The sequence below is a fragment of the Lissotriton helveticus genome, chromosome 12, assembly GCF_964261635.1.
Source record: "Lissotriton helveticus chromosome 12, aLisHel1.1, whole genome shotgun sequence".
Taxonomy (NCBI): domain Eukaryota; kingdom Metazoa; phylum Chordata; class Amphibia; order Caudata; family Salamandridae; genus Lissotriton; species Lissotriton helveticus.
Genome location: NC_136073.1, coordinates 240,367,157 through 240,394,689, shown reverse-complemented (window position 1 = coordinate 240,394,689; position 27,533 = coordinate 240,367,157). Strand labels below are relative to the sequence as shown.

The 27,533-nt window shown below is 48.1% G+C and overlaps 1 protein-coding gene across 1 annotated transcript in view; it reads right to left on the bottom strand.

Annotated features, from left to right (window-relative positions):
• Window positions 1-27,533, bottom strand: part of SPG7 (SPG7 matrix AAA peptidase subunit, paraplegin) — a 329,497-nt gene that overhangs the window by 220,876 nt on the left and 81,088 nt on the right. Inside the window, exons 5-6 of the mRNA XM_078670829.1 lie at window positions 25,453-25,592; window positions 6,725-6,827 (exon numbers count right to left, since the gene is read on the bottom strand). Of these exons, the coding sequence (XP_078526955.1) occupies window positions 6,725-6,827; window positions 25,453-25,592 (243 nt within the window). The remainder of the gene's footprint in view (window positions 1-6,724; window positions 6,828-25,452; window positions 25,593-27,533) is intronic.

Sequence of the window (27,533 nt, the reverse complement as noted above, 5' to 3'; positions counted from 1 at the left end):
CCACGTGCAATGGGGCCCGGGTGGGACCGCAGTAGGGTATACAGCTGGGCGAGAAGCAGGTACTCTGTTCTCAGGTAATGGTCGCATTCATGTATAGATGTGGTTCCTATCGTGGAGCGCTATGAAGCTTTCGGGTAAAGTCCGTGCTATATATGTAAGGGCATAAATAAATACATTCCACGTGCAATGTGGCCCGGGGGGGATCGCTGTAGGGTAGTCAGCTGGATGAGAAGCCTATTCCCCTTCCATTGCTCAATAGGCCAATAACGTCACCATTCGCACAGTATAGCGAGAACATATAGTTAGTCGAAAGCGCATCTTTTATACGCGTGATGTCAGTCCCTGGCAGGGGTATGAGATAGGAACTCCTAATTTGTCTATAGTATTACTCACTCTGGAAACTGTCCCTGGCGTGAATGATGCCAGTCTGGTTTTGTGGCGTTTATGATTGTTTTAACCGAATTGTCTCTGCAAGGGCCGGGTGCGCCGCAAACATCATTTCCATGCGCAGACAGAACTGTGGGGCAGAAGGGAACGGAAATACATTGAGCTTCATGATTTCAAGGGTACAACAGGCGCAGTGACACAGGGGCCCAAAAAGGTCCAAAAAACTCTGTTTAAAGACCGAATAGTACTATCTTTGGTACTGATCAGGCATTTACGAGTACTGGGACTAGGGACAGGGTGTGTCTTTATGCCTGGATAGAGAGGAATGTAGATTGCATGGACAAAAGTCTGGAATGCGGGTTTTCTGTTAGGCATACATGAAGCTATATCTAGCTGCCTGCGCTACCACCTAGTGGTCAAGTTTAAAAGTGCGGAATCATTGGCTTTCTACACATGGGGATGCACGAATGTGCGATATGATGGTGTTTACAGTACTTACACGGTTGGTTTGATAAATACCATTTAAATTTTAGGCTATTGGTAAAAATGGAAATATAGCAATGAGTTACATATCTTGGGATTAAGGTGGAAACATGATAGGCCCAACTCCGTTCTGTATAAAGTGCCACAGTGGAATCAGATTTTCATGCTAGAAGTGACGTGATCAGTCCAGTTCAGTTTCGAAGGGCCAAAGTGGATGTATTAATGTTTACACGGTATATCAAGTCCCGTTTGGCTCCACTTTGGTGGAGAAGTGTGGCTCAATGGTTAGAGTGGCAGACCCTGATGCAGAGGTCTAGCCCGGGACAAGCAGTCAGTCCCCTGTCTTTGCTGGTCTTGGCTCAATTTACCAGCAACTGCCAGCCTCTGATGTTCACGAATTTTCATTTGAGTACAATAGTGGGGTAGGAAGGCACTATCCCAGATCCTATCACACCTGTTTACAAGCAAGTTGGTCCAGTGAACGGTAGACCGGGGGACCACCTGGTATTGGGGATGGCAATCAGGCCGTAGGAATTTTTAAGTAGAATTGTGTAGGTAGGTTAAGTACTATCCCACATCCTATCACACCTGTTTACAAACAAGAGGGTTCAGTACATAGTTGGCCGGTGTGACCACCGGCTACTGGTGATAGCAATATGGCAATGGGCCATGTTATCTCACAAGTTATTTAAAAGGATGGGTCGGGGCCATAATAAATTGCCTGCTGACATGGGAAGAATGTTATCTTTTTCTTACAATCAGGAATGTCCAATGTAGGCACAGGAGGGCTGCACCCATGACAGATTGGCAGGATAGCCAACACGCTTTTAAAAATGTTATATTTAGAAGCACTGTATCTAAATGCATTTAATATGTTAATTCTAATCTCAGGGATGCCGCCCATTGTACGCCTACAGTGGGGCAAGAACACGTCAAACGATCATTTGTCAGAATGGTTATAGTGCAAGGAACATGAAAAACTGCCCACATGGGTTTAAAGGCTGTGACATTAGGATAACAGTTGCTGTGCCCTCGCTGTTCCTGTATGACTCAGCAACAAGACAGTCGTGGTAGCTACTTATGTGGTAGTTAGACAATGTGACCATGAGGGCTGGGCGGGCACTGCAATCTGATCCCTGCTTAACACCCTCCTTGCACTGATCCCGCAACCCCATAATAATTTTTCTGGGTGCGGGAATTTTTTAGTGTTTTCACTTCACCTGGGTATATGCCCACTAATTACAACGGTAACATGGCAGAGTGGTCTACGTAATCGACAATACTAGTTCAGGGTGACCGGGGGGCTTGCTGATTCAAGTTACACTTGCGTACGTGCTTGCCTCGGCCTATATGCACTTGCGAGTCGACTTAACAGCATTTGGCACTTAATTCTTCCCCACCTGTTTTTTGCCCAAGTAAGTCTGCCATACCAAAGGTCAGCCAGGAAATTGCCGTTCCATAGTAGACCTGTTAGTTTCAGGTAATTTCCCCAGAGGACATAGAGCACGCAAAAAACTCACTATAGTAGAGTGGATCTAAAGAGGAGGGTCGCGATCATGCCTAAATCCCATCTCTGATACTGCTGGTGCTCTTATATGGGCAGGAGGGTCAGACAGATTTGCAGATGAACAGGGCTGAACTGGGGGAGGCAGAATGGGTTGATGAACGGTAACACATTAAACCCTGATCCTTTGAAACTAATGTTGCATCATGATTTACAATAGGTGGCGGTATACTATGAATTGATTGGACAATCCTGTATGGCAGCGGGCGGGCCACCTGCTACTTGAAACTTGTTAGGGAAATGATGCTCAGTCTGGGACCACTGTCTTTACCACTGTCAGCCACGATCCAAGCCAACAGTCAGGCGCAAGGGGTTCGATATTTAGAACGCGTATATCTCATCAAGTTGTGATTAGGTGGGTGCCAATACAAACGGACTGTTCCTTTTGAACTGATATCCTAATCATCCTTAAGGAGTCATGAGGGCGTTATGGTATGCACTGGGGACTCCATGCTTTGTGTCGCTGCACTGCACACTGGGTAGTGTTGGTTAATGAAGGCCATTTTACAGGGCACTCCTCGTAACACTAATACAGTCACGCTACAAGGGAACCCAGACTGAGGCTTGCTCAACACTTAGTCGGAAGTGTTTAGGAGTATGCATCTGACGCTAATCGTATCTCAAACGTGGCAAGGGATGGCAATGTAAGACTAGCACATGTACTGCAGTTATCGTCAGAAACACTAATGGTTTGTGTTTATCTTTTTCATTTATGTATGGCCGGGTCCATGGTGGATATCTGGAGTGCACCGCATCACAGCAGCTGCTACAGGTGGACAGCCCAAGGGATGCTGACGTCAGATAGAGGATGGCAAACAACAACGCAAGTGTGATGGGCGAGCGATCAAAGGACGCAGGAGGTGCCAACACAGAGTTGATTGTTTTGGTGTGTAAGCCCTTATATTGGGCTGGCGGCAGTAATGTAGCAGGATGTGGTTTCACAAAAATGGCAGTATTTGCCGTAACAGGAAAATGTATACCTACAGTAACGGCGCCTGTGCACGCAGGGCCACCAGTGTCAGCATGATATGCATAGATCACCGAATGGTAAGTGACAACGGTAGAGATGGGATAGTACACAAGGGTGTACATTCCTAGCTTCGGCAACCCCAGGATTGATAGGCCTATGCAACGCCTCAGTTCCCCGGTTCAGGAAGTGGGGTAAAAGTAGTACCATACACTTAAACACTTCCAGAGCGTAGTGGCTGGGTGTGGATGGTTAGCAGACTGTACAGTAGGCCAGTGGGAAGAGTAGGATGGGAGTACCAGGATAGCCCCGGTCACAGCATCTGCAGGGACCATCGAGAGGCATGCCCCCACACCCTCGTTCATTTTAGGACATGGGGTAACGATGATAGGACCCAGATTGCACCATGGGGGGGCTGCGTTTTCCCCCGGCTGCACGTAAAAGGGGGGGGGGGGGAATTAAGCGAGTGCACGGAGTCACTCGGTGAAGAATCACTCGATAAAGAGGATCTACACTTGGTTGGAGAAACTATTTCCTACACTTTAATGACAGAATATCCCACAAGGGGTCATATCAGGACACTTTAATGACAGAATATCCCACAAGGGGTCATATCAGGACCAAGTAGACTAACAGTCGGCTGATAATGAGGAGTTGACGTTTATTAGAGGCTCTACTCACAGGGTGGGGGGTCCAGTGGACAGAGTCAGGGATGTCATGGGGGTAGGGAACAAAATAGCAGGGGTAGAGGGGTTTGGATTAGGAAGTTATGACCTTTCAGTGTAGGCGGTTGGGGGGGGGCCAGATAGTCGGTAAACTACCTGGCCTGTGGCGGTAAGGTCATTAATCGGTGAGCAGCATTTTAAGGTCCTTACGGGGGGGCGGACCCATTCACGAAAGGGGCCGCCCGCGGGAGGGGCCATTGGTCTCTCTCAGAACTTCAGGGGCAGGATATGATATCCCGTTGTAAAGGGTGCGGGGGAGGGAGTCTACGCTTTCCTCAGGCTGGTAGCCACCCCTCACAACACTGAGACGTCACTAAGGTGCGCGAGTGTCTGGGCCCTCCTGTTATGGTTAAATGGAGTTCCGGGAGCGCACGTGGGTGAAACGTGCCCTGGGTTGCGCATGCGCATCTTCAACGTGAGAGCGCAGCTGTAAAAGGATCTGACACCGGTTGGCGACCTTGCCGTAGGCCTTTATTAAAGTTATTAAAAAGTTATTAAAAAGTATTGGAAATATTAGAATGCAGTTTAATTTTCAGGATGATTAGATTACGTTAGGAGACACGCTGTATTAGCTATTTGTTAAGGTTAGCCCATCATACCATGTCGAAACGGATGTCAATCTAATATTCTGAAAAGTGTGCATTTTAATAATTGTCAGAAATGTTTATTTGATTAAAATTTTTGATTTGTTTTTATATTTTAATAAATACGGCCAGGGGGGGGGGCCCGTACCCCCCCTTGACTTCCAAAGACCCCCATGTGTTGACTGGTTGAATTGGGTAATTCAGTCGGTGTTCAAGGGGGGAGGTGGCCGGCAGTCCAAGACCATGATACAAGGGGGGGCCAATAGGCCCCCACGCAAGCATGGCGGGGCCCGGTCCCTCCCACAACCCGTCCCCTTCGGGGCCGCGTTCCCCCGCCCCCTCGCCCCGGAGGTACTGGTGTGCTTCCGGGGCGAGGGGGCGGGGTCGCGGCGGCGAAGGGGTTAAGAGCCTGGGGAGCGCGGGAAGCGGCCTCTTTGTGCCCGCGCTCCCAGGCTCGCTCCTCGCCCCGCCGTGGGGCCGTGTAATTTTCCCCACCCTCCATCCCTTGTTAGCAGACCTTGGGGCCTGGCAAATGGTGAGAATCAGGTTGGTCAATGTGCCAGACTATAGGTTTAGGGGGTTTGATCCAGTAGGCCTTGAAGTTCCCGTCTACTGGAAGGTAGAACAGAAGTAAATATTTTGTGCAGTGCCATGATATTTAACTAATTCTCTCCTTAGGCCTTTTTCCCGCTTACAGGAGTATCTGTATATGTATATGTTTTGTGCTTTGCTGTGTATTAACAATTTTCTCCTTAGGCCTTTTTTCCTTTTAGAATAGCAATGTCGTATTTATTATGTGTGTCTGGCGGTAAGGTCATTAATCGGTGAGCAGCATTTTAAGGTCCTTACGGGGGGGCGGACCCATTCACGAAAGGGGCCGCCCGCGGGAGGGGCCATTGGTCTCTCTCAGAACTTCAGGGGCAGGATATGATATCCCGTTGTAAAGGGTGCGGGGGAGGGAGTCTACGCTTTCCTCAGGCTGGTAGCCACCCCTCACAACACTGAGACGTCACTAAGGTGCGCGAGTGTCTGGGCCCTCCTGTTATGGTTAAATGGAGTTCCGGGAGCGCACGTGGGTGAAACGTGCCCTGGGTTGCGCATGCGCATCTTCAACGTGAGAGCGCAGCTGTAAAAGGATCTGACACCGGTTGGCGACCTTGCCGTAGGCCTTTATTAAAGTTATTAAAAAGTTATTAAAAAGTATTGGAAATATTAGAATGCAGTTTAATTTTCAGGATGATTAGATTACGTTAGGAGACACGCTGTATTAGCTATTTGTTAAGGTTAGCCCATCATACCATGTCGAAACGGATGTCAATCTAATATTCTGAAAAGTGTGCATTTTAATAATTGTCAGAAATGTTTATTTGATTAAAATTTTTGATTTGTTTTTATATTTTAATAAATACGGCCAGGGGGGGGGCCCCGTACCCCCCCTTGACTTCCAAAGACCCCCATGTGTTGACTGGTTGAATTGGGTAATTCAGTCGGTGTTCAAGGGGGGAGGTGGCCGGCAGTCCAAGACCATGCAGCCAATGGTTCGAGGGAGGTAGCAGGGTTCACGCGTGCAGCCTTGGAGAGCGGCCACAGTTTAAATCCAGTCGATCAGAATTACGAGGACCGAACGCGTGCACCAGTTCAGATTCGAACAGTACATGTTGCATTCTGGCAATCCAGAAATCCCACTTCCAGGAGAATTACATCCAGTTGTTACACAAAGCAGGGAGATCGGCTGAACAAAGCAAGGAGAAAAGTGCAAATAAATGCTGCAGCCACCTTCACACTCCTAGAGCAGCACCACACAAAGGTTTCCAAGTTTCTACTCGCAGGGGGTTTTATAGCATAGGAGAAAGGGTTTCATTTGCAAGTGTGGTGAATGGTGATCTTACTGACGGGTTCACTGAAGCTTATTAAGAAAGGCACAGAACCAGAATCGTGACACAACATCAGCACCTTGGCACAGATTGACTTCTGATAAAAGTACGTGGTAGATGGTTCCCAATCATTTACTTACAAAAGCGCTGAAGCCGCCTTCCCTGCCAGCCATTCCTGCGAGGCGGAAGATGTACCATAGTATAGCCACGCCTACAGCTGCCATCCCCAGGGCATAGAGGGCGCTGAAATATGCGAAAGAAGGATTAGTGAAGGTACAGACATGTTTAGCATGAGTCTAGCAAGCATACTAAATTACGTTTTTGTACATTGATATGTTATTTAGCTATAATAACGACTTGGCAGCGAGGGGGTCTTTTACAAGGTTATTAGCAAGTTATGTTTCATATTGGGTAAACAGTTGGAACAGATTTAAGAACCTACAGCATAAAAGTGCAGAGTTGAAGAACAAACTAGAACACCATCTTTTAACCTCTTGATCCTTGTCTCACCACCCTCACCTTCTATACTCATTGAGTGAATGGGTGTTGTGAAGAAGGACAGCAAATACATCATGAAAGACACTGTTACTTTGTCATCCAGCTCGCAGTCCTTCCTAACCAGTTAGGTATTAGATTGTATATCTCGAGTGGCTGCAAGGCTGAAAGTAGCAAACCAGGCTTCTAAAAAATAGGCTGCATAGAATGTCCTGGCCACATGTGAATTCAGATTTTTTTAAAGATCCCTCATTTTGTTACCACACTAATCTCTTCAATAGGGATATGTCTTTCAAAGGTCACCAAGGTAGCTGACATGAGCTTAAAGTCTCTTAGATATCTGGCCTCCCTTCTCATAAGATTTGTAAATGTGGGATGGAAATATGCCCTGCATGGTAAAGGACATACAGCCCTGCCCCGAGCGACCCAAATTCAATGATATTTGGATCATTTGTACCAATTATTGGTCATTGGGGCGAGCATAAATCATGTGTGCGCCATGAGCTAGGCCAATCTCGCGGACTGTGATCTTGTTACATCAGGAGTGGCGCACAAAGCGCCACCATTGTAGCGGTGAAGGGCTGCTGCTCTTACCAAGAGTTGAGTAGCACAAGCATGGTGGTGGCAGCAATATGTTTTTGTAATAGTGATTAGTAGTGTGAACAAGCCTTACTTCTTGTAGAGTAGGCCTTTGGTCTAACAGGGAGAGGTGAGTTAGACAGTTGATATCAAGGAAATACACACTACTATCCATCTATCAATAGATTGTTTGGAAGTAGTTAGCCCTTATTTAATATGACCATAGTTGATGAACAATAGTTTCATTTTCTGATTATACTTGGTTTTGTTGTAAAACTCTTGGAACATCTATGGAATAAAGAGCCCTCTCGGCTGGTATAGATGGATTTGGAAAGAAAGTAGGTAATATGATAGTCTGATTGATGTGAAAGTCAGATATCACTTTTAGTAAGATGGAAAGGAAAGTCCTGAAGTCCACTGTATTAGAATGAAAAATGTTAAAAGGTTCTATTACAGATAGTGCTTGTAATTCACTAATCCTTCTTGGGACTGTTATTTAAAAAGACGTTTTCCATGAAAGATGCTGCAAAGAAGCTCTCTAAGTATAGGCTCAAATGGTGAACAAATTAGTTTAGGTAGCACTAAATTGAGCTCCCATTGAGGATGTGGTCTCTTCATTGGGGAAAAACGTGTTGGGACATCTAGAAAATCGGTAATCACTAGAATCTTAAAGAGGGATAACTGCTGTGGTGACTTTCTATAAGCTTTTATAGCAATTAAATGAACTTTTTTTTTTTTTTTTTTTTTTTTTTTTTTTAAAACCTTTATTGTACAGAAAGAGCTCACAAATACGGGCCTACAACCCACCGGGCTGGCCACCACAGAGCCGAATGTCAGGAGCAATGCACAGAGTATCACAGTATACAAAGGCAAAGAAACAGGAGACATAACAAGCATCTTAGAGCAATCACAGGAGATAAGAGTTAGAAAGGCAGTTTTCTCATTTTTTAAAGGACGGGTTAGGGAGCACAGGAATACGGCGGGCCTAGAGACAAACCAAAGGGGCGGGGCCGCGGCGGGCAGCAATACAATGATCGTAAAAAACACAGGAGAAACAAATACTAAATAGGCATACCAATAAGCACCGGTCAAAACAACAGACATGAGGAAAGGCCATCGCACACATCGTCCAATGTCCGCCCACCGCAGCTACCACCTATCCCACCGAACAGCACAGAAAAGGACCCAAATACAAAAACAATACGAAACGGACCCCCAATAAAAGGAAAGAACCCCACCTAAAGGGGGGGGGGGGGGGGAAAGAAGGGGGAAGAAGGAAAGGAAGGGACTCTTATCCAAACACCCGCCCCCGGGCGATGAAACAGGAAAACAATAACCCGGTACAAAATAGACATTAAAAATACAGAAAACACACGCAGCAAATCAGAATCATCGTGATACCGGAAAAATACCCCAGAAAGACACCAGGGGGACAGACGACGAGACAGAGCCCCGAAAGAAGGGATACACAAGGGCCATAGAACCAAAAAGGGAGAAGAAAGGAGGAAAAAGATCCCCCAAAAACCGCAACAGACCCCCCCACCCACCCCACAAGCCCACCCTACACCCCTGCAGAAGGCTACGGCCAACCCCCCAGCAGCGTGCCTGTCGCCCTAAATAGAACCCGAAATATAGGAGAAAGAAACAAGGTAGAAACAAAGGCAAAAAAGAAGGGCCAGGGAAAGGAAGGAACATTACACACGGGAGAGGGCAAAAAACAGTATTATCTGCAACCATCCCACCACCTGTGAAAAGGGGAGAGGCAGAGCCCACGGGAAGTTAAACGACATCAGGATAAGTTTCAGGAGTCCCACGAAGTTACACAACATCAAAACAGCACATGTCGGTCATAAATCAAAAACAAGTCTACCGCATATAATAAGTCATTTCAGCCCTGTCCGCTTTTGTCCAAGGTTGTAATCATCCAAACAAACAAAGTCCAAACGACGAGGGACACAGGGTTCAGGAGGAAATCCAGCGGCAGTCCTGAGGAGAAACGTGAAAGAAAATACGGAGGATATAAAAAAGTTACGGTACAATCTTCGCACCGCAGGCACAGTTCTATGGACAAGTCCAACGAGGCAAGTCCAGCTGGGTCGGCACAGGCGCCCCGGCCGGGGAGCCGACGTGATGAGAAACATAAAGGATCATCGAGGCCTGGACAGGATGCAAACGGACCGCAGCCCAGCGGCTGAGGCAACAAAGCAGGACGACGAAGGGCGTCGGAGAGTCTCCAATTCAAGGATGCGGTCTCCGCCGGAGGCACAGAGACCAGGAGCACACCAGCTGTACCCTGCAACAAGGAAGCAAAATCCAACGATGGGGGCCCGCATAAATCGAAAAGTGGGTCCGCCTCCACAGGGGAAACAGGCGCAGCCACGGAAGTCCGCCAGGAGTATAGTGCATCCAGGACAACATGAAGTGCGGGAAACCCTTCACAAGAGCCGACATCCGGGCCGTGTGGCGGGCCCCCAGTGCTCGCCCAGGCCCGGCAGAGACTCCCAGGGCCGGCCGCCATCTTAGGAGCTCAGCAAGCCCTCGGTCGTCGGGGGCCCCGGCCGGAGCAACACCAAAGCAAAAGGAGGTCAGCCGAACTGCGGCGAGGCGCCCCAAGGCAGGAAGGAGACCCACCAGAAGAAGGATGTTCGGCGGCCCCCTCGTGCCGCCGGCCCCGTTCTCCGAGCCCGGGCGGAAAATCCAAAATGGCCGGGCCGGGGAACAAAGGGGGGACCAAGCCGGATAAATGAGGAGGCTCTCCCGCAGGAGGCAGCGTCCGCACCTCGAGGCCCAGGCCAGTCGGGTCCGCCAACGGGCACAGCCGGCCTATTCGCACATCAGCCCCCGCAACCAGAACCACAGCGCCAGCAAGGGCCGACCATCGCGCTCCGCCACGTCCCGTCGCTGCCAGGAGGTCCAGGCCAGTTCGCCCCGAAGGCTCCGTGCGGGACCACCGCACAGGATCGACAGCACCCAGGATCACCGGAGCAACGGGTAAGTGTCCGCAAAGTGCCCGCGGTACCGAAACACCGCAAGGAGGGCTTCCCGGGGCAGGAGAAATACAGGATAATCGAAGAAAACAGGTGGTTGAACGGAGCCGAGCTAAAACGCGGCCATCTCGGTCGCGAGCTAGGCTCCTCCCCCAATTAAATGAACTTTTAATGATGCTAGATGTAGCAAATATGGAAGTATTGCATCCTCCTGACACGAAATGGGACGGTGACCTTTTCTCTGGTACCAAATGCAGACCCGCTTCAATTTTATTGCATAACAGGAACTTGCGGACAGGTGTTTTGCCTCTTTTAAAATCTACTTGCAGTCAGAAGGCAGATACAAATGGCTGCATTGTCTGACCTTAGGAGCCATGTAGACTAATTCAATGATTGAAGGTTAGAACGCTGGATCTGGCCCTAAAGTCTGGTCAGAAAATCTGGCATGCAAGATAATCTGAGTTGCATGAGTGAAAGCTACAGAAGGCCCAGGAAGCACCCTTATCTCTGCCAATCTAGAATCATTTTTGTCCTTACAGAAAGGGGTGGGAGCACACTGCTTCACCTCCCAGCACAGTTCGTCCCTTAACATTGTGGTAAATGCAGTTCATGGCACTTGCTTACTTGAATATTTACTGGAGTATTTCACCAAAGTTGGTGCTGGTTAGTGCCGTAAATCGCTAGACACATATTTCTGGATATCATCCGTCATCAGTAGAGATAAAAACAAATTTAATCTGGGGTTGCTGAGCAAGCTGCCACAATCCTTTCAGGTCTCAGTACCTCTCACAGGCGCACAGGTGCATCTCCACAAGCTTGTCAGCTCAATGGCTCAAGGAAGATTTTTCAAACAGAAAGGGGTGGGAACACAATGCTTTATCACCCAGCACAGTTCACCCCTTAGCATTATGGTAAATGCAGTTCATGGTCCATGCTTACTTGAATATTTACTGTTTGTCCTTAACCTGAATAGTTTCACAATTACTGCTGATATGAGTGGCATCTGAGGAAATGCATAGACAAATGAAGTCGACTATTTGATTAAAAGGGGATTTGCCCAATGAATTCTGTTCTGGTGCCCTATGTCTGAAGTCTCTGCCTTTTCTGTTTTGTGCCATAGCGAATAGGTTTAAGGATGGAGTTCCCCATTCACAGAAAATGTCTTCTACGAGTTTTGCAACGCGGGAATATGCTATGCAGACAGTTCTATGTTGTGCTTCAGAGCCCACAGACATACTTTTTCGGTTTCCTGTGACAATGGAAGAGACTTTGTACAGTCTTGCTTCCGAATGAAGTACAATGTGGTGGTGCGTTCTGTTCATCACATGACTTGGGATTTCTATACGTTTGGGAGGAAAGCTTTTCGAGGTAATTTGACTGCCCTGAGCTTGAGCAGACTGATGTAAAGACAAGCTTCATCTATTGTCCATTTACATGCAGGCTTTGTAGATGTGCTCCCCATTCTCCTGAAAGAGAAGCATCCATTATTAAGTATATCTGGGATCAGATCTTGACCTCTGCAAAGCTGCTCTCATCTGGGGGATGATGCCCTGGTGTCTATTTACTCGTTTTCATTATGTTTAACTGCTCTTGAATTACTCTCATTTTTAGGTGGCATTGAGCTATTGACAGGATGTACGAAGAAATGGTCGCTAGCAAGGCAGTCAATGTCCAAACTGTTGCCTGTTGTTTTGATGAAAGGACTGAAGCTAGTCGCATCAGCATGATTCTCCTGTATGCCAACGGTTATATACAAATCTTCTGCTGATGATATTCTGGCTCCAAGAAATACAATTTCTCTTTTTGGGATGAAGGTTGATTTTCTTACATTGATAGTTAGGGCCAGATTTATCATGGTATACATTTTTTGTTCTAGCATTACCTTGAACTGTTAGTATGGGTAGACTGTGCAGTCTTTTTGCAAAGGGATTCCACCACTGGGGCAATGCACATGGTGAAGACTCAAGGGACGGACTTTAGTTAACAGGACAGTGCTCTAAACTGATAATGGAGGCCACCCACCATTAAAACAAAGGAATTTCCTGTGACCCACATGAATCAGAATTTTGAAATGAATGTGCATCTTCCAGATCCAACCAGGCCAATAAATCCCTTTCCATGTATTTAATCAATGAACTGGAATGTAAGAAAGTGGCATAGAGAACACAATGTGACTTAACAATTTGTTAACTAGGGAGGAGGAGCCAAGACGTCGACCAAGATGGCCGCATAGGCGCCCGGCTCCGCTGCCCGCCCTCTCCCTTCCTAACATCCTGGCATCTATCCTGCACTTAACCCCCATCCCCTTGCTGCTGAGACGAAGCGGTGCCCAACCGCGCAATTCCGAGCTCGCGCTCGCCCCGGATGACTGAGCAACATCGAAGCAAGGGTTGTGGCCTGAACCGATTGTACTCCGGGGCCTCCAGTCGCTGCACTGCCGGTGGTGAGATGCACAGCGGCGGTAGTAGCTGGGCAACAAAGACCGGTGAACTCCGGCGGGAGTTGCGGCTCGCTCGATTTTGCCGGCGGCCACAGGCGTATGACAGGCGATTACCCTGAGCATTTTACCGCTCTTTGGTCGACTCTCTTTACGGTGGATGTCCAGGAACTCCCGGCAGTTTTGACGCCTGTATTGGATTTTGCTGATGGGCTGCCCCGAGGGGACCTGGTTCTCGGTGAGACCGGCAATCTCCAGTGTCGGATTTCTGATTCCCTCCCTCTACATGGTTGCTTGGATGTCTGTGGCGCTAAAATACGGAATGTCCTGAATGGCTCCAGCATAATCGCAACATCTGCTGCTAAGGGGTAATGCGACCCAGGACGCACGACAAGATGTGTACCCTCCAGTCTGGGGGGCCCTCGGGGGCAAGGAGCGTTACAACCACTGAAGGTGGAGAGAGGGAACGCACCCTGAGAGATGTTCTCCTGGCTATTGAGGACTGTTGCACCTCCCTGAGCCATGGACTGCTGGCCGTTCCTGACTCCCGGGTGGTTGCTGCCTCGGATATGGTGCCGGAAGACGCGGATGAGACAGGGATGGGTTGTTTGGAAGGCTATGTTCAATTAGTGGCGGTTGAAGACTCTCGGAGGTACTATGGACTGGACCCTGAGGACAGTGCGTACATCGGCCATATTTGCACGACGGACAACTCCTTTGTTTCCCTGACTCGATTGATCGCTGCTGACCGTCAAAGCCAGACACTTCCTATCTCTGATTGCGAACACTGGAAAATAGTAGTCGTTACAGGGGGGCTGTCCGCTCAGACTACTCGAGTGGCTCATGGGGGGCAGTTATGGCCACCTGATTTGACTGCCGGTGGGACCAGGGAGCTGGGGACTGTTTTTATTCGTGCTCGAACTGGCCAAGGATGAGCGGGACATGATAGCTCTACTACGTTGGTGATTCCGGTGATGACGCGGGACTTGGTCTGGTATTGCAACTGTGGGGGGTGTGTGCTGAATAATGTTAAGATGGCCGCTTTCTTCTGGGAGGGTTTACACTCTCTTCTGAGACGTAACGGGTCGGAGAGGGGGTGGGACTAAGGAGCGGACGCGAGGGCTCCTCCTCCAATTTCTCCATAGTCTGGGGGTTTTTCTTTGTTAGGGCGATAGGCATGCCCATGGGGGGGGGTGGCCGTAGCCTTCTGCTGGTATGCAGGGTGGGGGGATGGGGTTTTGTTTTCTTTCTTTATTTCTATGGCCTTCTTCTCTTTGTTTTTCTTTTTCTCCTTTTCTTCTTTATTGTGTACCTTTGATCAGATGGGGGCTTGAGTTTAGTTCGATCTGGGAGGAATCTTGCAATGTGCGCTACTTGTTTTTACATTGATTGTCGTTCTATCGGGAGGAGCACCGGGTTAGCGCACGTTAATATATGCTTACATATCTTGCTTTTCGTGTCCTTGAATTACCTTCCTATCGTTTCATGCTGAATGCTTTCATCCTGTTACATGGTCTGCTCCAATTAAGACTTTGCTAGATTGTATGTTCTTAAGATCCTCATTCCCTTATTATAAAATGGAAACCTCTCACAACCGGTTGTTTCGCAGACACGCTTTGATATAAATCCTGATTTTACGATGTGCTATACCCTAGGACCGATAGTTGCTATGCTGTGCTCATTTGGCTTTGCGTGATTTGTTCTTTATTGCCGGCCCTAAGGGTTGTAGGCTTTTGTCTGTACTTTCCAAAGCAATATCTATGTGGTTTTCCAAATAAAATATTTACACAAAAAAAAACAATTTGTTAACTTGGTCTCTATTGCTTTATGCTATAAATTAAAAATAGCAAAAAAATGTATCCTCTTCCCAACTCTGCATCCTCCTGCATATAATTACTTCAATAAAATACCAGCGTAAGTGATACCTTTCAGTTTGTTACTTTTAAGGCATGAGTGATTCACCCAAACCTGATGTTATTTTTCCATTCTGCGACTTATAGTTCAAGGGTTCTAACATAAAAAACAAAGTGAAATGTACAAAAATGGATAGAATAAAGCCAGGTCTTTATAAGCTACTCAACAATTTGAGATCTGTGTATGCCCCAACCACTTGTCAGGTTCCACTATCAAAAGCAAATTTGTAGTGCTTCTTTTGCACTTTCAAACAATTTTCCTTATGTAAAAGAAAGAGTATTTGCGTCGAACAAGTTACTTACCTTCGGTAACGCTTTTTCTGGTAGATACAATATCTGCCTGTGGATTCCTCACCTTGTGAATATCCCCCTGCGTCAGCAACATTCTGAAATTCTTCTTGTAGCTTCGCGCCGACGTGGATTCGGACGTCACAGAGGCACGGCATCGCTCGCGACTCCGCTGACGTCACCGACGCCTACAATAGGCCCACGCCGGCGTGATGACATCAGTTCCGCCCTTTTTTCCGTGCCTTCGAGGCACACGGACGGACCAATGACCGTAGACATATACACAGTATACACAGTACCAATATCAAGGTAACACACACAGTGTGAAGTAAATGCAATAAAACATTTGACAACAAGATAAATATATAACAGAAACACTGGTATAGAAGAATGGACAACGGGGAGGCGGGTAGGTCAGTGAGGAATCCACAGGCAGATATTGTATCTACCAGAAAAAGCGTTACCGAAGGTAAGTAACTTGTTCTTCTGATAGATACATCTGCCGTGTGGATTCCTCACCTTGTGAATAGAGTCCCACAGCAGTCCCCACTCCCGGAGGAGGGTGTCCACTCTGCTATACCAGGAAATCTTGGAGGACAGAACGCGCGAAGTGGCCGTCCCTCCTCACCTCGGTATCCAAGCAGTAATGCTTCGCAAAAGTGTGGAGGGAGGCCCAAGTCGCCGCTCTGCAAATGTCCTCAACTGGAACACCTCTAGACAAAGCAGATGTTGCAGACTTTGCTCTAGTTGAATGTGCTCTAATACCCTCAGGAGGGTCCTTACCCGCCAGGGAGTAGCAAATCTTGATGCACAGGATTATCCACCTGGAAACTGTGCGCTTGTGCACCGCTCTGCCCTTCTTACAGCCAGCAAAACCCACGAAGAGTTGATCATCAACACAATAGTCTTTAGTCCTATCGAGATAGAAACTGACTGCTCTCTTTAGGTCCAAGCGATGAAGCCGCTCCTCCTCCTTGGAAGGGTGAGGGGGAGGATAAAAAGTAGGAAGGGTAATGGATTGTCCCAGATGGAAGGGAGTTACCACCTTAGGCAGAAAAGCAGCCCTGGTCCTGAGAACCATTCTTTCAGCATGAATGGTCAAGAATGGGGGCTTGGAACTAAGAGCCTGAAGCCCACTTACCCTCCTTGCCGAGGTAATTGCAACCAAGAAGACCGTTTTAAAAGAAAGAAGCCTCATGGGACACTTGTGCAAGGGTTCGAAGGGAGAACCCATCAAATAGGTCAACACAAGATTCAAATCCCAATGAGGAACAATAAAAGGAGTAGGAGGGAACTTATTTGTGAGGCCCTTCAAAAATCATAAAACCACAGGAGATTTGAAAAGAGAAGGCTGATCAGGCAAACAGAGAAATGCCGACAGCGCTGAAAGATAGCCCTTCACTGTAGCAACAGCAAGCCCCTGTTGCGCCAGAGAAAGGGCAAACTGGAGAACATCAGACAAATGTTATGTTATGTTATGTTATGTTATGTTACGTTGTTTTTGTATAGCGTACGGCTACTCGAAAGGAGTGTCCCGACGCTTTTCCACCCGTGGCTCATAAAAGTAACACAACACAGCTAAAACACAAAATCCTAAAAGGAAGAAAAAGAAACAATTTAATAAAAAAAAACAGACTAGGGATTAAAAAGCCAAGTCTTCAGGCTCCTCCTAAACTGAAGCAGATTGGCAGTACTGCGCAGCGCAAGCGGAAGCGAATTCCACACCTGAGGCGCTCGGCAGCTGAAGGATCGCCCTCCAGCGCGCGCCTTCCTCACCCGTGGAACCACCGCTTTAAAAAGGGATTCCGAACGGAGAGAGCGAACTGGATGATAGAAGTTCAGTCTCCGCTGTAAATATCCCGCCCCTGATCCATGCAAAGCTTTGTGCATCAGGGTCAAGGATTTAAACAGAATCCGCTTCCTAATAGGGAGCCAATGAAGCTTCTGGAGCAACCCTGAGGCACGGGCACGTCTGCCAAGACCAAAAATTGCCCGGGCAGCAGAGTTCTGCACCACCTGAAGGCGCTGAACCAGATAATCTGGAAGGCCAAGAAAGAGGGCGTTTACATAATCCAGCCTAGAGCCGATAAGAGCCTGAACGGTAATCCTCCTGTGTTCCTCCGACAACAGGGGCAAAAATTTGCGAAGCATCTTCAGGATTCCGTAGCAGGTACCAGCCAGACCAAGGATGTGAGTTCGCAACGCCAGCTGATTATCTAGCTTGACACCCAGATTTTTAGCAACCTGGGAGGACTGAGCAGGAGGATTCATGTCAGACGGCCACCAATGCTGCCAATCAGGCTCGACGACACAGCCAAAAAATAAAATCTCAGACTTGCCCGAGTTGGCCCTCAGACTGTTCCGTTGGAACCAGTCGAAGACCAACGCCAGGCAGTCCCGGATTCTCTCTCCATCAAACTCTTGATCTTTCCCGCAAGTGAAGAGGAGTTGTGTGTCGTCGGCATCGGAGACGATCTGGGCCCCACAGGCCTCCACCAAGGCCGCCAAAGGGGACATAAAGATGTTAAATAGCGTGGGGCTCAACACAGAACCCTGTGGAACCCCAACTCCCAGTGGCGGCATCTCGGCGGAGCTCTGGGAAACCCGGACCGTCAAATGGGCTCTCAAAGGGTCTATAGATTTCTCCCCACACCAAGTGACAAATTTTGACCACCTATAAGAATAGATGGACTTAGTGGAGTCACGCCTGGCTGACAAGATGACATCCACCACATCAGGCGGGAGAGAAAAAGAACTCAGGTTGCCCCGTTCAATCTCCAGGCATGAAGGTGTAAGGTCTGGAGGTGGGGGTGTAGAACATGCCCCTCCATCTGAGAGAGGAGGTCTGCCCTGAGAGGGAGACGGAGCGGCGGGTGAGAGGAGAGGTGGAGAAGGTCTGAGTACCACACCCTTCTTGGCCAATCCGGGGCGATCAATATAACTTGGGCCCGGTCTTGGCGAATTTTCCTCAGAACCTGAGGAATCAAAGGTATGGGAGGAAACGCGTAAAGGAGTTGCGAGCTCCAACTCAACTGAAACGCGTCCGCCAAGGCTCCTTGCATCGGATACTGGAGACTGCAGAATGACAGACAGTGAGCGTTCTCACGAGTAGCGAACAGGTCCACCCGAGGAGTCCTCCACATCTGAAAGATGTCGTGAACCACCTCCGGGTGAAGCCTCCACTCGGGGTCGACAGAGAACTGTCGACTGAGAATGTCTGCACGAACGTTCTGAACCCCGGCCAGATGATTTGCCATCAGACAAATCTGATGGTCCTGAACCCAGGACCAGAGACGCAGAGCCTCTCTGCAGAGACACTGCGCCCCCACTTCTCCCTGCTTGTTGATATACCACATCGCGGTCGTGTTGTCCATCAGGACCTGAACCGACCGACCGCGAAGGGAAGGGAGGAAGGCCTTGAGCGCCAGACGTTTTGCCCGTAATTCCAGAAGGTTGATGTGAAGCAACCTTTCCTCTGGAGACAAAAGACCCTTGACCTCCAGGTCCCCCAGATGAGCACCCCACCCGAGAGTGGATGCATCCGTTATTACTCTGGCCACCGATGGAGGAAGTTGAAAAGGCTTTCCCTGCGACAGATTGCCTTCCACGCTCCGCCAAGTCAGATCCGCTCGTCCAGATACGGGAACACGTGTATCCCCGACCTCCTGAGCTGTGCTGCCACCACCGCCATCACCTTGGTGAAGACTCGAGGCGCAGTAGTAAGACCAAACGGAAGGACCGCAAACTGGTAGTGTTGCGACCCAACCGTAAAACGGAGATACTTTCTGTGCGACTTCAAGATGGGAATATGAAAATACGCATCCTGCAAGTCGATCGACACCATCCAATCTTCTTCCAGCAGCGCTTGAAGAACCTGTGCAAGAGTGAGCATCTTGAACTTTTCCTGTTTCAGGTAAAGGTTCAAGATCCTGAGATCCAGAATTGGCCGAAGCCTGCCATCCTTTTTGGGGATCAGGAAATACCGGGAGTAGCATCCCTGACCCCTCTCCTGCTCTGGAACCACCTCTATCGCACCTTTTCGAAACAATGCCAGGACTTCTTCCTGCAGGAGAAGCAGGTGGTCCTCCGAACAATAACCCTGGCAAGGAGGATAATTTGGGGGAAATTCCCGAAAGGGAAGAGCATACCCATTCTCTACAAGATTGAGAACCCAAAGATCCGATGTTATCAATTCCCAATCTAGTAGAAAATGGGTAAGCCGGCCCCCCACTGGGCCCACATGATCCAGAATGGTGGATCTAGGGCTGCTTTGCTGCTGTGGCTGGGGGCTGGGATGGGGAAGAGGAGGAAGAGGAGGAAGCATTACGGCCCGAGCTCGGGCCCTTTGTTTGCCTCTATAAGCTCTGTATAAAGTGTTTTGCTGCTGATGTGGCTGCTGTTGGGTTGACTTATAGGTTCGAAAAGAAGATCTGCCAAATCCTCTTGAACGTCTTACAAAAGTGCCCCTGCGACTTTGCTGTTGCTCTGCTATCTTTAAAGCGTTCCAAAGCAGTGTCTGCCTTCTTCCCAAACAATCCAGACCCGTCAAAAGGAAGATCCATTAATGCAGCCTGGACATCAGTAGAAAACTCACTAGATTTAAGCCATGCGGCTCTTCTTGTCGCTACTGAAGAACCCATGACCCTCGCCACAGAGTCAGCCGTGTCCAATCCACTTTGGATAACCTGCCTTGCTGCAGCTTGAGTATCAGAAATTACCTCCTGAAAGTCTTTCCTATCCTCCTCAGGTATTTTGGGCACCAATTGTTTCACAGTGTCCATAAGAGCGTGGATATAACGCCCCATCAAGCAGGTTGCATTTGTGGATTTTAAAGCCATACTGGCAGAGGAAAAGACCTTTTTAGCAGCCTGATCCTGCTTTCTCGACTCCTTTTCCGCTGGGACCTGCGGAAACGCACCCGTAGATCTTTTGGAACAGGCAGCCTGCACCACCAAACTCTCCGGCAGAGGATGAGATGTTAAAAATTCCGGGTCTTCAGGAGCTGCTCTATACCTCCTAGCTACAGCTCTAGATACAGCAGGAGCTGAAACAGGATTTTTCCAAATCTCTAAAATTGGATCCTTTAAGGCATCATTAAAAGGTAGTAAAGGTTCAGTCACTGAAGAAGGAGAGTGAAGGACCTCTGTGAGCAGATTAGATTGAAATTCTGCAGATGGTAGAGCAATGTTCAATAAATTTGCGGCTTTCTTTATCACCACATGATAAGGTGTCACATCCTTTGAGGGTTCATTAGAAACCGAAACAAGGTCCCATTCAGGTGACAGTTCTAGGCCTCTAGCTACAGACAGGTCCTCAAAAGGGACCTCAGAATCCTGTAGTTCGCCCTCCTCCAGATTTTCCCCTCTATATCTTTCCTCTTCCATTAATCTTTGGGCTTCACGCCTAGATCTTAGCTTCACATTCGAAGCCGTCGGATCCGCAATCGACTCCGACGGAGCCGGAGCCGGTGTCGAACTCGACGTCGGACGAGGGAGAGATTCACGACGCCGCTCAGGGTTCGGCATCAAAGTCGATGGAACTGGAGTCGAAGGAATCGGAGTCATCGATCTCGGCGTCGATGGCTTCGGAGTCGAAGGCCTCGCCGGAGTCGGATAATGCCAATGCGGCGTCGGAGCCGGCATAAAAGGCATAAAGGGCGCAGGTGCATAGGAATGAGGAACACCCCGACCATATGCCATCGGACCCATGGGACCAGTAGGAGCCCCAGAGGGATACATAGCCCTTGAATAGATTCCGAACATCGCATTCAGGAAATGCGTAGGGTCCTGACCTGGAGCCGGGAAGGCTGGTTATGAACCCCCAGGTTGCTCTTGAGGGCGTGGAGTCGAAACGACGTCGACTTCTTCTTCGGGCTGGTGCACCGGAGTCGTACGACCTTCGGGCATCTGAGCTCCACCCTCACCAACCTCCTCCTCCTCACCTTCATCCTCCCGACCTGAAGGTTGGGATGGGTCCGGAGATGGAACAGTCTTCTGCTTCGGTGAACTCGGTGAGTTCGCATGCAACGCCTCAACCTCGACATCGTGTTCCTCCGAAGCCGAAGAAACTACCTTCTCGACCAGTTTCACTTGTGACTTCGGCTTGGAACCCGACTCCTTCCTCGATCGATGTCGGGATTCATGGGTTCTCTTTTTATGCTTCTTTCTAGAAGATCTTGAAGCATGGGCCGAGGACGCATCCGACCGCGATCGAGATCTTGACTTCGAACGTCGAGTTCGCGATCTTGACTTCTTCTTTTCTTTTCCTTCTTTAAACTTGGCAACTAGAAGTTTTGCTTCTCTCTCCCGGAGAGCCTTTGGTGTCATCATCTTGCAGGATTGGCAGTCCTCGACGTCGTGGTCGGAGCTCAGACACGACAAACAGCATTCATGCGGATCTGTAATGGACATTATTTTGTTACATTCTCCGCAAGCTTTAAATCCGGTCTTCTTCGAGGTCATGTTGAAAATGAGAAGACAAAGAGACTAGAAATTTAGCAAGTAACAAAGTTACAGTAAAGGTTACAGACGATCCCAGAAAACTGTTAGCGTCGACGACGCGGAAAAAAGGGAACTGATGTCATCACGCCGGCGTGGGCCTATTGTAGGCGTCGGTGACGTCAGCGGAGTCGCGAGCGATGCCGTGCCTCTGTGACGTCCGAATCCACATCGGCGCGAAGCTACAAAAAGAATTTCCGAATGTTGCTGACGCAGGGGGATATTCACAAGGTGAGGAATCCACACGGCAGATGTATCTATCAGCATGAAAGTTTCTTAGCAAAGGTATATGACTGAAATCAAAGCACAGCATCTATTTCAATATGGTCCTGGCTAACCCGAAATTTACTGCGGCAAAAACTTGATGGTAAATATAACTCTCACCAGATAAGCAAATAGGAATCCCAATGGAAAACAGAGTCAAACTCTGTTTTGATTACCCCAGAATCTCTTTCCTTGCATATTTCAGAACCACCCTACTGGCTGTGCATGTCCATGGAAGGGGGGGGGGGGTCAAAGTGGCTTGGCTGGAGGAAAGGAAGAGGTTTGCTGTCTTTGCTGGCAACCATGGCCTCTGCCATCATGTCTTCTGGAGTCAGAAAAAGGCTGTAAGGGCTACCGCAGGAGCTAAGGAATTGCCTTTGGCAATAGACGAGAGCCAAGAGTATCCTCTGAATTGTCGGTATTATTAGTGGAAGTGATGGTGCTGGAAATAGCAAGGCAAAGGAGCGGACGGTAGACAAGCTGTGTTGGAAGTGCTGTAGCACAAAATCAGATTTTCTCCTGGAGCCATCAAATGGCATCTGCAATAGGTACACGTGTATGTCCCTAGAAAAGCCTGCGACATGCATCCAGCCGCAATGCCTAATTATCACACTGATAACCTTGATGTGACCTACACACCCTTTACGTGACCGACACACCCTTTGCGTAACCTACACAGTCCATAGTACGAAGACCAGCTTTTAGCACTTATTTAGCTGCCTCAGGGCCACCTTGAATTGTCTGAGCAAAAGCATTTTTTTAATTCTAAGAACAGAAGGCAAGATATCCTTGGCCATACCCAAAGGACATGCCGTCAGCACACCAGAAGACAGCATTTAGTGGCCTCAAAGCCAGACTGGCAGATGAGAACATCCTCTTCTTGAAACTGTGTATGTGCTTCAATTCTGTATCAGGCTGAGCAGTGAGGAATGTGTTTAGGTTTACCTTGCTGGTGGAAGAATGAACCAAGTGGGTGCTTGGTAGAAATGCCTGATATCCAAGGGTAGGCCTATGAAGCCTACTCACATGGTGACTTACTAGAGGAGCAGAGTATGGCTTGCATCTCGTCACCATCTATATCTCTGTTAAAGCTGTAATAGGGTTCTTAAGTGGCTTGCTCAGCATACAGTATCTCAGTCAACAGGTTTACCTTTGTTTCTGCTGTGTACACACTAGCACTGCAAAAGAGGCAGTCTCCTCCGTAGGGGGCTCAAGTGGGGCATTTCAATTCGGTCTATCTAGGGCCAGGCTTTCTCTAAATCTAGATATAAGCCATGATCAGCATAACAAGGTGGAAGTAAATTATTCGCTTCCTTGTCGTTGTCATTATCATGTGGATTTTTTAAGCCCAGGACAGCATCTGAATTTGATCCAAATAGAGTCTAGTCTTTGGCGGGAGTGGCATCAAAGGAGTGGAACTGCCTAGGAAGCTTCCCAAGTTATTGCCTGCCCCTTTGTTATCTCAAAACGGGTCATAGGCTGAGCATTGCAGACATCGGCTTACAATCAAAAACAGGCTTTGGGCTTGGATCCAGAGCAGGCACCATTGGAGCCTAGGCCAGCGCAGGAGTGGAGGTAACCAGTGTGGCCTTAGGCAAAGTTTTGTAAGACTGGGCCATTGATGGAGCACAGGCACAGATAGTTAAAATCCAACTGGAGGCCTCTGCAGAGCTATGGGGCCTAAAGACGCTCTGGAAAAGTGGCAGCATTGCCTCCTTGAAGGCCTCTACTTGCTGCAAGTCCAACCGCATCCCAGAGGAACTAGGGGAATGGTAGCACTAGCCTCGGAATAGACGGAGTCACACAAGGGGGAGAGCCAGGTCCTTCGAGTGCTGCATGTGCAACTTTTTCCCACAACAGGAGTGACAGGACCGAGAAGAGTTAAGCTTGAACTTCTTGTGTTTATGGCGAGGAGTCTCTTCAGACTTCGCCTTTGACTTGCACAATGACCGGTACTAGAAGCAGGACTTGCAGTTTATTTATTTATATAATTTATTTATTTATATAATTTGTAAAGCGCAACTCATGCCATGAGGCATCTTGGCGCTATAGGACCTGAAAAAGTTGCTGTATTAGATGACCTCATCATGTTTAGCTTGGGCCGGGTGGCCTTACGTCTCCTGGGGGAACAGCCAGGTCTTTAGGGCCTTTCTGAAAGTGAGTAGAGAGGACGCTACTTTCAGTGCCATTGGAAGGCTGTTCCAGAGCACTGCTGTGGCCCTGAAGAAGCTCTTTCCTCCCCAGTTGGTTTTCCTAAAGGGGGAACAATCAAATGAATTGCAGAGCCAGAGCGTAGTGTCCTGGCTGGGATGTACCATGTGAGCCTCTCTCTAAAATGATCCGGCCCTAGTCCATTTAGCACCTTGTAGGCCAGGAAAAGAGCCTTACATTTACAGCGTTGTTTAACAGGCAGCCAGTGCAGTTTCCTAATGGCTCCTCTTGCCGATTCATATTGGGGAATGTTGAGAAGAAAACGAGCCGCCGCGTTTTGCAAAGTCTGGAACTTCTTTTCAAAGTCAGCTGCGAGAATGAGATAGAGACTGTTACAGTAAACTATCTTCGTGACAACCAGTGTGCGGACGGCCGTTCTCAGGAGTTCCAGGGGCAGAAATCTTTCAATCTTTTTTATGAGCTTTAGCGAGAGGTAGAAGACTGATGTGATTTTGTTGACTTGATCCCTGAACTTCAGTTCTTTATCTATCAACGCACCCAGAGTTTTGACTTTGTTTACTGGTTCAGGGAGTGAGTCCAGTTCGGGTGGCCACCAGTCTGGAGTCCAGAGTGAGGGGTTGTTACCAAAGAGGATGACATCAGTCTTGGTGGCATTTAGTTTGATGTAGTAGTGATCCATCCACTTACTTACATAGTTTCAAGCACAATCTGCTCAATTTCTTGTTCTCGGCTACATACAGGTTCACCTCTGGCTTAGTGAAGGCCTTAGACAGCATTAGGGAACACTTATCGCAGGACCTAATGTCAGGCTTAAACTATAAACAGCACAGGCAGATATTATGCAAATCTGTGATCGACATCTGCCTCCTGCAGTCAAGGCACAGTTTGAATTCCTTGGTCTTCGGGGTAGTCATTTTGCCTAGCTCTGTAATGAGGAGATTGATTTTATAAGCGGTAAAACACAGAGACAAATAGGGAGGGGAGCGCCAGATCAGCATCAAAGGTGACGGAAATAAAAAAACTGATGTCGGAGCGCAGGGGGGGAGCCTATAAACAACAAATGCCATTCCATTTGGAGGCAGTGCGATGTAGCTGAGGATCCAATGGCACCACCTTTCGGTGTGCTGCAGCTATTGCTGGAAAAGTTCCACATCCAGTTTGGCACCTGGGGAAATTCAAAATGTGAAGGATCTACAGTTAAAAGAGTTGATCAAAATATATAAATAGATCACTTACTTTCCAAAGAAACCTGTGCGTTTGTATGAGACTGGGATCCGATCCTTCAAATCGATCTTCAATTCTTCCTCAGCAGCTCGAAGTTTTTCTTCAAATTTGTCAATGTTAGCTACTTGCATTCTGTACATCAGAGCTAGACGCTATGAACAAAAAACAAACTATGTCAAAATATAGGCAGACAGAATCTCTCACAGCTTACTTACGTTTACCTAACCCCTAGTGTTTTCTGTGCTCCACCACAAATCGCATATTCACCTAACACACTTCAGTGCCGGCACATCTTAACAATAGAACGCATTGTCATTCCCTTTCTACGCAGGCCGGAGCGACCAGTAAAATAAAAAATATGACTGTTTGATCTATGACGTATCACCTAAACCACAAAACCAGTGATCTGACCCCTATAAGGATCTTTTCTGGAGGTCCCTACCAGAGTTCTCTTGCTTCTCGGGTGACAGATGCTTCCATGTAAGCAGATATTGCAGCTTCATGTCAAAAGGCTTTCAGTACTCAGAAAATAACGTGGTTTCTAAGAGAGGCAAAAATGATCTCCAGAGCAATTTTGTAACTCTGTACTGCAAGTCATGTATTTACCAAGGGGTGAGGGGAGTGCTTAGAAGAGGAAAATAACACACTAGGATTATTTGAAATAACGGGAAAACAGTCGTTTCCTCATTTTCATCCTGGTCTCCCTCCGACCGGCCTGGGATTAGGATTTTAGACCGAAACAAATATTTATCAAAGGTGCAACTAGGCATGAAGCAGTGCAAAACCTTTGAAAGCATGTCTCTGGGGTAGGAGAGTCATGCAGAGGTGCAAGAATTTCAGAACTGAAGACTATGTTAATGAGTTCAATTTAAATTCAATGCATGTAAAGTTATATTATGTAGTTATCCTAAAAAATGTGTTACAGTCCTAGCCCTGGTGTACATACATCAGGCTCCATGATTTAAAAAATAAGGTTTGTCACAATGTATAAGAGGCTAAAATGACTATGCTACTGATGTCTGTCTGCAAGTGAAGATTAAACTCTTTGATTTTGTAGGATTTAAAAATGCAAGAAACGTTCCACCTGGCAATAGTAGATTCATGTCATTTGTTGTATGGTCCACCACATGTGATAAATGCCCACATTTTTGACAAAAATATTTCTTTCAAGGCACCTGGTAAAACATTCAAATCTTTAAAGACCTCTAGATTATAAAATATTTGTTCAACCAATAAAACCAGTCATGTAGATTAGAATATGATAAGGATTCATTCTCGCTCCAAATAATATTGTAGTATAGTAACACTTTCAGTGTGAAGGTCGAGCTTCACCTTGAGCACTTTAACCCCTTCACTGCGGCGCCTATTCCGCCGCAGTGCTAAGGGGGCGGGGCAGCCGCCGCGGTGACGGAACCGCTCCGTCGCCAGCCGCGGTTGAGCTGTGCTGATGACGGAGCGGTTCCGTCATGCCCCGCCCGCTCAATGGAACGTCCAGCGCAGGCGCGGAATTCGCGCCGCGCAGGCGCGGAATTCACGCCACGCAGGCGCGCCGAGCGGGCCGTGGCGGAACCGCTCCATCATCAGCACAGCGCGACCGCAGCTGATGACGGAGTGGTTCCGTCACCAGCAGGGGAGGGGTTAAGAAATATGATGTAATTGACCTTTGGGAGAAAATGGAAGGACCTCTTACAAGTTAGCAAAACAATGCTCTTCGCAGCCACAAGGTTCATAGATGTGTCCCTAGGAGACAAAGACCATAATAAGGAACTTGATTCTGGATGGCCATGGAGAAAATGTAACCGATCCTAATTATCAAAAGAGGGGGACTCTAGGAGCTATTCAAAAGGTCCGTTGACCCGTGCCCGAAGTTAAAGTTATACCAAACGGGAGTCACCGTTCCTACGTAGAGAGACAAAAAAAAAGGAAGTAAGAGGTACTCTCGTCGTGTGCAACTCTAATTGTGGGAGGCAGTGTGTCCTCATCTTTATGCCCTCACACACCCGAAGGATGTCATGCTTCATCATTGAGCTTTTGCTCCTTGTCGGGCCGGCGCTGCAATGCCCTACGGGTCCCCGGAAGGGTCTCTTTTTCGG